General features: G+C 46.2%; 1 protein-coding gene across 2 annotated transcripts in view; it reads right to left on the bottom strand.

Annotated features, from left to right (window-relative positions):
* Positions 1-13,448, bottom strand: part of PNP (purine nucleoside phosphorylase) — a 135,182-nt gene that overhangs the window by 8,898 nt on the left and 112,836 nt on the right. For both annotated transcript variants that reach the window (XM_063913486.1, XM_063913485.1), the window contains exons 2-4: positions 3,588-3,757; positions 3,160-3,263; positions 2,168-2,343 (exon numbers count right to left, since the gene is read on the bottom strand). In XM_063913486.1, coding sequence (XP_063769556.1) covers positions 2,168-2,343; positions 3,160-3,263; positions 3,588-3,757 — 450 coding nt within the window. The remainder of the gene's footprint in view (positions 1-2,167; positions 2,344-3,159; positions 3,264-3,587; positions 3,758-13,448) is intronic.

Here is a 13,448-nt window from a genome sequence, read left to right on the forward strand (position 1 = left end):
TTTTTTCCTATCCTCCAGAGGAAAGGGAAAAGAGTATAGTAACCTTTTAGGGATATGAAATTCAGGATTAACCCACGATTCTTCAAACAGGGTATTCAATTCCTTTGACACAGGAAAAGTGACTGAGGACTTATTTTTTACATTAAAAATAAGATTCCTCACACTCCTCTGACACCTTATCAGGAATATGTAGAACAGAACATCTGATAGACTCTATAAGAGCCTCAATTCCCTGTGAGAGCAGCATCCCCCCACCCAAGTCTACCTCACCCTCCTCAAAGTCTGACCTATCAGCGTCAGATTGCAGGATATGGGCCAGAGATCGCCTTTGCGGACAAATGGGAGGGGATTGAGACGCTGTTTTGGGGACTAAGTCTATGTTCATAAACTCATCCACAGTTTGTTTTAAGTATTGCGTCTCATGGCGGGACAATTTTGCAGAAAGAATGGAGATCATTCCTTTAAGAGAATTAACCCACTCTGGTTCAGCCCCGCTATTCTGTGAACCCTGAGTACTCAGTAGTGAGCCCCCTGGTGAAGAGGAACGCTCCGCTGTACAAGAAACACACTCTTTGCCTGACATAATGTAAATGTGACAGCACGCGCACACACACACACGAAAATGTTAAGCGCAAGTAACCCACAAACACAAAGAGCCCTTCAGGGAGACACAGTTATTTGGAGCCAGCCCCCACCGCGCCCTTGCCACTAATGCCAAGCTTAACCGGATTGCAGACTAATTACCCTGATAGGGGACTTAGTACACTAATAGTCTCTCCCCCCCTGCTTTGACCCCCTGGTAACGCTGAGATAATTTGGAGTCACACCGGATGAGCTGCGCGTCCTTGTCAGTCAGCGTCTGTGTCCACTGCAGAGGGAAAATGGCGCTGGTGAGCTGCTGGATCCTCTCATAGTGAAGCCCCGCCCCTTAAATGGCGCGCAGTCTTCCCGCTTTTTTTATACTGGCTGAGGTAATTTGTGTGCTTAAAATGGAGCAGAACCATTTTAAGGCTGTGTTTGCCAGTTTGGGTACGGTGTACAGTGTACTGAGACGCAGTCGAGTACTGTGTCTGGAGATGCATTCCACCCTGTTTAGAAGCCGTGCGTCTCCGTACCCTTGTGCCGCCATGATGGCCGGTGCCCCGCTAACCGGGACGCCGGCTCAGTACTCATCATTCTTCTGGTTCTGTTAGGGGTGGCGGCGTGCTGCGGGAATGTACGCTCACCGTGGTTGGGCTTGCGAATAGTTCCCTCAGGAGCTCAGTGTCCTGTCAGCGGGGAACGGGACCATTAACCCTTCAAGAGGTTGGGTCGTTTCCCCCCCTAAGTCCCATGAAGCAGGCAGGCTGGTGCCAAGCAGCCCTGCCTGGAAATATCAAACATAGAAAATAAATGCAGAAAACTCTTCAGGAGCTTCTGTCAGCGTGACCGGCTCCTCCGGGCACATTTTCTAAACTGAGTCTGGTAGGAAGGGCATAGAGGGAGGAGCCAGCCCACACTATCAAATTCTTAAAGTGCCCATGGTTCCTAGTGGATGCGTCTATACCCCATGGTACTGGAACCCCAGTATCCTCTAGGACGTAAGAGAAAACATGAATTTGTAATTAAGTAAAGTGTTAGATTAGTGTTACCAATTGTGGGCCTAATTCATGTTTGCACGCAATGGCCATTTATTATGCAACTGAGCCATTATCGGCAAACTGCGCATGTGCCCCAATCGCAATGTACATGCACCAAGGTGCAGTTGTGACCCCGCTCGCAATGAGTATATCATCACATAGTGACGGTTTGGGGCTGTTAACGGGGAGTTTACGGGAAGAGGACTTGTGAAAACGCATTCGTGCCATGGCCATTTTGGGGCATGAATCTCTTGTCGGCTGCTAGCTCATATATATAAAGACATGGCATCTCAGTCGCTACTGCTATGTCCAGTCTGCGTAGTCACAAGGCTACCGTTAACCTTGAAGTTCCTCATTTTCTGTGTGAGCTGCGAATGCGTATACAATTGCGAATGAGTTTGCGATAGCTCCGGTACGCATCTCTTTTAATTTCTGGACGGCAGCTTCACTTGCTAACACTAACAATTCTGTATGCTAGAAAATCACATCGATCTTGCTATGAAAACGTTACAGGGCAGGCTAATAGAATGTTTTGTAACCAAGCTTACTTCTCGTCGTTAGGACCAGCAAGCGGATTCTGTCCGGAAAATCCTGGCAGATTGATGTGATCCTTTATCACCATCATGTCACCAACTTTATAATCTTGGTTCAAGCCCCCTGCAGCATTGGTGACAATCAGAGTTTCCACCCCAATCAAACGGAAAACACGGATAGGAAATGTGACCTGAAATAAGTGAAACATTCTTATGAGTGCTACATATAGACTTTATTCTAAAGATTATTACTATACTGTACGTGATGTTAGTGTAAGGACCGCAGTGTATTGTCCACTGCTTATTCTCACACAGAGAATAGCTTTATATATGCCCTATACATTGCAGAGTATGGCATTTTGTTAATGATATCAACGCAATAGGAAATAGCAATATTAGTGAGGCAGAAGACACTGGGCCTTATTCAGAGATGGACGCAGCCGTTGCGTTCGCATGCAGCGGCAACATGCATCATGTCTGCGCACTGGCCATAGTGCGCATGTGTGACCCTTAACCACGGTGATTTACAGCAGCAGCCATTGGTAAGGCGCAGATGTGGCGTTTCTCTGGCGTGGTCTCAGCAATGCAGGTGTGTCCGGACTGTTTTCATGCAGCCGCTACGAGAGAAAAAAATGGAGCAGGACCGCCTGCCATCGCAGCCAGGCAGCGCAAGGCAGGGGTTGACCTGAAATCCATGCATTCGCAATTGCATTGCGGGGCGGTCGCCACACACATGCTGGGCAGTCTTGCCCTGTGCTGGGCGGCCCCCATCATGTGAGTAGATGGGCACAGATCTTGCTGCGGAAGAAAGACCTGCATCCATCTCTGCATAAACCCCCATTGTGTCATGCTGCATTGAGACTGTAGGACGTTGATAGGCTGAATTCTCATGAATAATGTTCAGCATCCACTGTGTGTAGGAGATGCATACACTTTGATTAAAAGTTCTATTAGTGCTACGTAGTACAAGATAGTCAGTGTTACACACATTCTAAAGCAGTGCTCACCTTCCACAATGGGTAACCCTCATAGAAATGAAACCGTCCTTGCATGCACACACATGGCTTCCCATTGAGGTTCCCAAATATCAGACGTCCAGCGTGACCAGGAACTGTAGGACAGGAGACAGAACATGACTTTACACCTCCAATATATAACAATTATAAGGAAATGTTCTAAACATGGACAAGCCCTATATACTGTAATATTGCACAAGATTATATGATGTTTTCAGACTTTAGTATACATCTTAAGAAAAAGGTAATACGCTCTATTATTTACATCACTAAATTATCATTGTTAGCCACTACACAGAATCAGCCAGTTATACCAGTTCTCAGGCTATACAGGAGTCCCAATTTGGGTTTACTATAACATAGTTATTATACCGTAACTCTAGACCCCTGGCCGCTGCCAGTTACTCTGGGTTACATACCCGTACTGTGCGGGAAGTTGGGAATGTCACTGTAGTGGAATGCCACCTGATCCTTTAAGAGTTCCCCCAAACCACCGAGCCCAGATCCACATACAATGGCCACTGTGGGCCTGTGCTCAGTATTGGACAAGAGCCAGTCTGCAGTCTTTTTGTAATCTTCATATGTGTACCTGAGAATACACAAGAAGTAAATGGAAAACAATTTTAACCATGTTTGTCGTAATCATAAACTAAATGTAGCATAAAATGAAAATCAATACTTCTGAGTTTGCGGCTTATTTTATACAAGTATAAGTGACTTTTTAGGTATAAACGTAATTAATATTAAATTATTATTTTTTTTAGTTTAGAAAATTGTGCTATCAGTGCATTGAATATCCAGGGTTTTCTTGTATTATGTTAATCACATATCTTACAGTGTGTGAGTAACACCAAGGGCCTAGCTACCATAGGTGTAGGGAGTGCAGCTGCTATGGGGCCCAGAGCTGAGAGGGGCCACCTTCACGGTCACAGTTACATGTGTTGTATACATTTTCAATATTGGCCATTAAAACCTTTGACTTGGGTTCTACACTATATCTAGTTATACCCTGGATCTGCTCGTTGTAATGTGGTATAAAAAGAACTGGAGAGCATTAGAATGTTTCATAATATGAAGTGGAGGCACTATAGTGAGGCATAATATGAAATGTGGCACTGTAATATGTCAGTGACACTCTAAGTCACTGATCCTTGGAGCATACTTGCTAACTTTGAATTTCTCTTCACGGGGAGAAGCCCGGAGAGGAGACGCTGCAGGAGACTTCAGGTGGCGGAGCCGGCCTGTGACATCAGCAAGCCCCACCCCTGCATCCGGAAAACTTACTGTCCACACTGTGAAGAAACCTCTCCTATGCTTGGTCTTAAACTTCCTCCCATCCAACCTAAGGGGATGACCCCGTGTCCTGTGTACAGAGCTCTTAATCAGTAAATCGCCTGAAAGTTCTTTATATTGCCCCTTCATATATCTGAAGATATTAATCATGTCCCCTCTTATGCATCCTATCCAGCCTAAGTAGTCTTTCCTCATAATCCAATGACTCTAGGCCCTTAAATAATTTTGTAGCTCTTTTCTGAACCCTTTCTAGTTCAACTATGTCTTTTTTATAGTGTGGAGCCCAAAATTGTACACAGTATTCTATATGGGGCCGAACCAATGATTTATACAGTGGCAGGATTACACTTTCATCCCTGGTCTCTATTCCCCGTTTTATGCATGCTAATAATAAGATTTTACTTACCGATAAATCTATTTCTCGTAGTCCGTAGTGAATGCTGGGGACTCCGTCAGGACCATGGGGATTAGCGGCTCCGCAGGAGACAGGGCACAAAAATAACGCTTTAGGATCAGGTGGTGTGCACTGGCTCCTCCCCCTATGACCCTCCTCCAAGCCTCAGTTAGGATACTGTGCCCGGACGAGCGTACACAATAAGGAAGGATTTTGAATCCCGGGTAAGACTCATACCAGCCACACCAATCACACCGTACAACTTGTGATCTGAACCCAGTTAACAGTATGACAACGTAGGAGCCTCTGAACAGACGGCTCACAACAATAACAACCCGATTTTTTTTGTAACAATAACTATGTACAAGTATTGCAGACAATCCGCACTTGGGATGGGCGCCCAGCATCCACTACGGACTACGAGAAATAGATTTATCGGTAAGTAAAATCTTATTTTCTCTAACGTCCTAGTGGATGCTGGGGACTCCGTCAGGACCATGGGGATTATACCAAAGCTCCCAAACGGGCGGGAGAGTGCGGATGACTCTGCAGCACCGAATGAGAGAACTCCAGGTCCTCTTTAGCCAGGGTATCAAATTTGTAGAATTTTACAAACGTGTTCTCCCCCGACCACGTAGCTGCTCGGCAGAGTTGTAATGCCGAGACCCCTCGGGCAGCCGCCCAGGATGAGCCCACCTTCCTTGTGGAATGGGCCTTGACAGATTTAGGCTGTGGCAGGCCTGCCACAGAATGTGCAAATTGAATTGTGCTACAAATCCAACGAGCAATCGTCTGCTTAGAAGCAGGAGCACCCAGCTTGTTGGGTGCATACAGTATAAACAGCGAGTCAGATTTTCTGACTCCAGCCGTCCTTGAAATATATATTTTCAATGCCCTGACAACGTCCAGCAACTTGGAATCCTCCAAATCGCTAGTAGCCGCAGGCACCACAATAGGCTGGTTCAGGTGAAACGCTGACACCACCTTAGGCAGAAAATGAGGACGCGTCCGCAGTTCTGCCCTGTCCGAATGGAAAATCAGATATGGGCTTTTATACGATAAAGCCGCCAATTCTGACACTCTCCTGGCTGAAGCCAGGGCCAGTAGCATGGTTACTTTCCATGTAAGATATTTCAAATCCGCCGATTTGAGTGGCTCAAACCAATGGGATTTGAGAAAATCCAAAACTACATTAAGGTCCCACGGAGCCACTGGGGGCACAACCGGGGGCTGTATATGTAGTACTCCTTTTACAAAAGTCTGGACTTCAGGAACTGAAGCCAATTCTTTCTGGAAGAAAATCGACAGGGCCGAAATTTGAACCTTAATGGACCCCAACTTGAGGCCCATAGACAATCCTGTTTGCAGGAAATATAGGAATCGACCCAATTGAAATTCCTCCGTGGGGGCCTTCCTGGCCTCACACCACGCAACATATTTTCTCCAAATGCGGTGATAATGTTGTGCAGTCACCTCCTTCCTGGCTTTTACCAGTGTAGGAATGACCTCTTCCGGAATGCCTTTTTCCCTTAGAATTCGGCGTTCAACCGCCATGCCGTCAAACGCAGCCGCGGTAAGTCTTGGAATAGACACGGTCCCTGTTGAAGCAGGTCCCGTCTTAGAGGTAGAGGCCACGGATCTTCCGTGAGCATCTCCTGAAGTTCCGGGTACCAAGTTCGTCTTGGCCAATCCGGAGCCACGAGTATCGTTCTTACTCCCCTTTGCCGTATAATTCTCAGTACTTTTGGTATGAGAGGCAGAGGAGGAAACACATACACTGACTGGAACACCCACGGCGTTACCAGAGCGTCCACAGCTATTGCCTGAGGGTCTCTTGACCTGGCGCAATACCTGTCCAGTTTTTTGTTGAGGCGAGACGCCATCATGTCCACCTTTGGTTTTTCCCAACGGTTCACAATCATGTGGAAGACTTATGGATGAAGTCCCCACTCTCCCGGGTGTAGATCGTGTCTGCTGAGGAAGTCTGCTTCCCAGTTGTCCACTCCCGGAATGAACACTGCTGACAGTGCTATCACATGATCTTCCGCCCAGCGAAGAATCCTTGCAGTTTCTGCCATTGCTCTCCTGCTTCTTGTGCCGCCCTGTCTGTTTACGTGGGCGACTGCCGTGATGTTGTCCGACTGGATCAACACCGGCTGACCCTGAAGCAGGGGTTTTGCCAGGCTTAGAGCATTGTAAATCGCTCTTAGCTCCAGTATATTTATGTGAAGAGACATCTCCAGGTTTGACCATACTCCCTGGAAGTTTCTTCCCTGTGTGACCGCTCCCCAGCCTCTCAGACTGGCATCCGTGGTCACCAGGACCCAGTCCTGTATGCCGAATCTGCGGCCCTCTAACAGATGAGCACTCTGCAACCACCACAGCAGAGACACCCTTGTCCGTGGCGATAAGGTTATCCGCTGATGCATCTGCAGATGTGATCCGGACCATTTGTCCAGCAGATCCCACTGAAAAGTTCGTGCGTGGAATCTGCCGAATGGAATCGCTTCGTAAGAAGCCACCATCTTTCCCAGGACTCTTGTGCATTGATGCACAGACACTTTCACTGGTTTTAGGAGGTTCCTGACAAGTTCGGATAACTCCTTGGCTTTCTCCTCCGGAAGAAACACCTTTTTCTGAACCGTGTCCAGAATCATTCCCAGGAACAGCAGACGTGTCGTCGGGGTCAATTGAGATTTTGGAAAATTCAGAATCCACCCGTGCTGTTGCAGCACTATTTGGGTTAGTGCTACTACGTCCCCCAGCTGTTCCCTGGACCTTGCCCTTATCAGGAGATCGTCCAAGTAAGGGATAATTAATACGCCTTTTCTTCGTAGAAGAAACATCATTTCGGCCATTACCTTGGTAAAGACCCGAGGTGCCGTGGACAATCCAAACGGCAGCGTCTGAAACTGATAATGACAGTTTTGCACCACGAACCTGAGGTACCCTTGATGTGAAGGGCAAATTGGGACATGCAGGTAAGCATCCTTGATGTCCAGGGACACCATAAAGTCCCCTTCTTCCAGATTCGCTATCACTGCTCTGAGTGACTCCATCTTGAACTTGAATTTTTGTATGTACAGGTTCAAAGATTTCAGATTTAGAATAGGTCTTACCGAGCCGTCCGGCTTCGGTACCACAAATAGTGTGGAATAATACCCCTTTCCCTGTTGTAGGAGGGGTACCTTGACTATCACCTGCTGAGAATACAGCTTGTGAATGGCTTCCAATACCGTCGCCCTGTCTGAGGGAGACGTTGGCAGAGCAGACTTTAGGAACCGGCGAGGGGGAGACTTCTCGAATTCCAACCTGTAACCCTGAGATATTATCTGCAGGATCCAGGGGTCCACCTGTGAGTGAGCCCACTGTGCGCTGAAATTCTTGAGTCGACCCCCCACCGCCCCTGAGTCCGCTTGTAAAGCCCCAACGTCATGCTGAGGGCTTTGCAGAAGCCGGGGGGGGCTTCTGCTCCTGGGAAGAAGCTGCTTGGTGCACTCTCTTACCCTTTCCTTTGCCTCGGGGCAAATATGACTGTCCTTTCGCCCGCTTGTTCCTATAGGAACGAAAGGACTGCGGCTGAAAAGACGGTGTCTTTTTCTGTTGGGAGGGGACCTGAGGTAAAAAGGTGGATTTCCCGGCTGTTGCCGTGGCCACCAAATCCGATAGACCGACCCCAAATAATTCCTCCCCCTTATACGGCAATACTTCCATATGCCGTTTGGAATCCGCATCACCTGACCATTGTCGCGTCCATAAACTTCTTCTGGCAGATATGGACATCGCACTTACTCTCGATGCCAGAGTGCAAATATCCCTCTGTGCATCTCGCATATATAGAAATGCATCCTTTAAATGCTCTATAGTCAGTAAAATACTGTCCCTATCCAGGGTATCAATATTTTCAGTCAGGGAATCCGACCAAACCACCCCAGCACTGCACATCCATGCAGAGGCGATGGCTGGTCGCAGTATAACACCAGTATGAGTGTATATACTTTTCAGGGTAGTTTCCAGCCTCCTATCTGCTGGATCCTTGAGGGCGGCCGTTTCACGAGACGGTAACGCCACTTGTTTTGATAAGCGTGCGAGCGCCTTATCCACCCTAGGGGGTGTTTCCCAGCGCGCCCTAACCTCTGGCGGGAAAGGATATAATGCCAATAACTTCTTTGAAATTAGCAGTTTTCTATCGGGGTTAACCCACGCTTCATTCAATTCGTCTGATTCAGGAAAAACTACAGGTAGTTTTTTCAGACCCCACATAATACCCCTTTTTGTGGTACATGCAGTATCAGAGATATGTAAAGCCTCCTTCATTGCCGTGATCATATAACGTGTGGCCCTACTGGAAAATACGTTTGTTTCTTCACCGTCGACACTAGAATCGGTGTCCGTGTCTGGGTCTGTGTCGACCGACTGAGGTAAAGGGCGTTTTACAGCCCCTGACGGTGTCTGAGACGCCTGTACCGGTACTAACTGATTTTCCGGCCGTCTCATGTCGTCAACTGATTTTTGTAATGTGCTGACATTATCACGTAATTCCATAAATAAAGCCATCCATTCCGGTGTCGACTCCCTAGGGGGTGACATCACCATTACCGGCAATTGCTCCGCCTCCACACCAACATCGTCCTCATACATGTCGACACACACGTACCGACACACAGCAGACACACAGGGAATGCTCTTATCGAAGACAGGACCCCACTAGCCCTTTGGGGAGACAGAGGGAGAGTTTGCCAGCACACACCCAAGCGCTATAAATATATATAGGAACAACCCTATAGAAGTGTTGTCTCCCTTATAGCAGCTTAATATATATCAAAAACGCCCAAAAAAAGTGCCCCCCCCCCCTCTCTTTTTTACCCTGTTTCTGTAGTGCAGTGCAGGGGAGAGTCCTGGGAGCCTTCCTTGCAGCGGAGCTGAGCAGGAAAATGGCGCTGTGTGCTGAGGAGATAGGCCCCGCCCCCTATTTCGGCGGGCTCTTCTCCGGAGTTTGTGAGACCTGGCAGGGGTTAAATACATCCATATAGCCCCAAGGGCTATATGTGATGTATTTTTTAGCCAGAACAAGGTATTCTCATTGCTGCCCAGGGCGCCCCCTGCAGCGCCCTGCACCCTCCGTGACCGCTGGTGTGAAGTGTGTGACAACAATGGCGCACAGCTGCAGTGCTGTGCGCTACCTCATGAAGACTGAAAAGTCTTCTGCCGCCGGTTTCTGGACCTCTTCGCTTTTCGGCATCTGCAAGGGGGTCAGCGGCGCGGCTCCGGGACCGGACTCCATGACTGGGCCTGTGTTCGATCCCTCTGGAGCTAATGGTGTCCAGTAGCCTAAGAAGCCAATCCATCCTGCACGCAGGTGAGTTCACTTCTTCTCCCCTAAGTCCCTCGTTGCAGTGAGCCTGTTGCCAGCAGGACTCACTGAAAATAAAAAACCTAAAAACTTTTTCTAAGCAGCTCTTTAGGAGAGCCACCTAGATTGCACCCTGCTCGGACGGGCACAAAAACCTAACTGAGGCTTGGAGGAGGGTCATAGGGGGAGGAGCCAGTGCACACCACCTGATCCTAAAAGCTTTATTTTTGTGCCCTGTCTCCTGCGGAGCCGCTAATCCCCATGGTCCTGACGGAGTCCCCAGCATCCACTAGGACGTTAGAGAAATCCCATTGGCCTTTACTGCAGCATCTCGACATTGCAGACTGCTGCTAAGTCTATTGTCAATGGTCACCCCCAAATCTTTCTCCAATAATGATTTTCCAAGAATTACCCCATTCAGTGTATAGAATGCCTGTTTGTTTTTGATCACGAAATGCATAACGTAACATTTCTCTATAGTGAACCTCATATTGCACTTTGTTGCTCAACCCCCCAGTTTAGTTAAATCGTTCTGAAGAGAGTCAATGTCCTGATCTGATCTAATTATCCTACACAGTTTAGGATCATCCACAAAAATGTATAATTTATTCTCAATACCATTTCCTATATCATTTATAAATATATTAAACAGCAGAGGGCCTAGTACAGACCCCTGAGGTACACCACTCAATACTTTAGTCCAACTCGAAAATGTTCCATTGACTACCACTCGCTGTTCTCCAACCAATTTTCGACCCAAGTACAAATGCTGGCTCCAAGACCCGGCTCTCTTAATTTAAGACAGAACCTCGTGTGAGGTATACGGTGTCTAAGGCTTTTGCAAAATCTAAAAAAAAAAAAAAAAACATCCACAGCACTTCCCTTGTCTAAATTTTTCACAAACCCAACCTGGTGTGCACTAATTATGTTAAGGCATCCCAAATACTCCTGAATGATATCCCTTAATAATCCTTCCATTATTTTCTCCACTATAGATGTTAGATTTACTGGTCTGTAATTCCTGGGATTAGATTTAGTTCCCTTTTTAAAACGTGGCACCACATCTGCAATTCGCCAGTCCCTTGGAACCTCACCTGTCATGATGGAAGCTTTAAAGATTAAATGTAATGGACCTTGCTATCTCTGAGTTTAGCTCCTTGAGAACCCTTGGATGCAGTCCATCTGGCCCCGGTGAATTGTTAATCTTAATTTTATTCAGTCGTTCTTTGACTACATCCTCATTTAAACACGAGAAGTAATTTTGGTCCTTAACCTTACTTTTATCTTGTCCTATTCCTAACATTTTTTCCTCTATAGAAAATACCAACAAGAAGAATTTATTCAATAACTCTGCTTTTTCATAGTCACTATTTAACAATTCACCCATTTCATTTTTTAGGGGTCCTATGCCGTCTTTTTTATCCTTTTACCATTGATATACGTAAAAAAATTATTGGGGTTAGATTTAACTTCCTTTGCAATCAGTTTTTAATTTTCTATTTAGCTGCTCTAATTTCCTTTTTGCAGTTTATAACACGCTTTGTAGTAGCGGAAGGTCTCCAGACTCCCGTCCGATTTAAATGCTCCTTTTTTTGTCCATCAATTCCTTTACCTTCTTATTTAGCCACATAGGTTTGAACCTGCTTCTCTTACTTTTGCTGCCCTTTGGAATGTATTTATGCATAAATCTGCACAGCAACATTTTAAAGGAGTCCGACATTTCTGTACTCTTACCAATAAAAATTTGGTCCCAATCTACGCCCTTTATCGATTGTCTGAGCAAGGTAAAATTAGCTTTACTAAAATTAAAAGTTTTAGTCAAACCCTTATAATACTGTTTTTGGTGACATATTACGAATGTGATCGCTATTTGCCAAGGGCTCCCTTACATCAATGTTAGTTATTGTCTCTACATTATTTGTTATCACAAGATCTAGTATGGTGTTGTTTCTAGTTGGTTTCTCAACCACTCGGGACAAATAGTTATCTTTAAGTACCTTTAAAAACGCCATACCCCTTGCTGTTCCTCCTGCCTCCAATAACCAATTACTGTTAGGATAATTAAAGTCCCCTATAATTAACACTTCTCCCATGTTTGCTGCCTTTTCAATTTGCTGGTGGAGTTGCACTTCGTCAGCCATAGTTACATCAGTTGGAGATGTTTGAAGTAAGAGAAAGAAAATCACATGGGGTAAGAGGGCCCTGCTCATAAGAGCTTACATTCTAAAGGGGAGGGGAAAAGACGGGTGACAGAGATGGGGTAGACAGTGAATGTGGCACAGAGGGCTTAGGATGAGAGTTTGCTGGGTTTGGTGAAGAAGTGGGTCTTGAGAGCCCGTTTGAAGTTTTGTAGAGGTGGCGAGTCTGATGAGGAGAGATAAAGAATTTCAGAGAAATGGAGCAGCACGTGAAAAATGTTGGAGGTAGGAGTGGGAGGAAGTAATCAGTAGGCAGGAGAGACTGAGTGTATTAGCAGAACGAAGAGGATGGGTGGGAGTGTAAAGGGAGATAAGGTCAGAGATGTAAATGGGAGAGGAGTGGGTGAGGGTTTTGTCAGTGTGAGAAACTTGAATTAGATTCTGAAAGGGAAGGGAACCCAGTGAAGGGCTTGTAAGAGAGGGGAGGTGGATGTAGTGTGTTTGGTGAGGAAGATAAGTCCAGCTGCAACACCGAGAATAGATTGGAATGGAGAGAGGCATTTGTCAGGGATGGCAGATAGGAGGCGATTACGGTAGTCCAGTCTGGAGATTGTATTATTATTATTATTGTATTATTATTATTATTATTATTATTATTATTATCTGTTATTGTATTTATTGTTGGGTGATCATAGCATTTGCTGGAGTAATGGTTATCTGCAAAATGACGGGAGAAAGAGGTGATTGTGGGTGGGGCAAGACATATCTCCTTTAGCTGACACACCCCTGCGTGGCAAAGACAAACCTCTTCTGGTGATTCAAGTGTAACTTTTTTTAAACTGTGAAATGTTGGAGGGTATGCTAGACTGTGCCCTCTCGCGCAAGTATTCTATGACCCTCCACAATGATCTGTACATAATGTTTTTCTCTCGTAGTACATGTTCTTGGGGCAATGTTTCCCAACTGCGATGCTCAAGGACATAGCCATTCCTATCAGTGACACTACCATCGATGGTTAAATACGAATGAAACATCAATAGTATGAAAGTATGGGATGACATTACCATTGATGGTTTCTACCATTGAATGTTTGCGCAATTTC

This window comes from Pseudophryne corroboree, chromosome 1, assembly GCF_028390025.1.
Source record: "Pseudophryne corroboree isolate aPseCor3 chromosome 1, aPseCor3.hap2, whole genome shotgun sequence".
NCBI classification, from domain to species: domain Eukaryota; kingdom Metazoa; phylum Chordata; class Amphibia; order Anura; family Myobatrachidae; genus Pseudophryne; species Pseudophryne corroboree.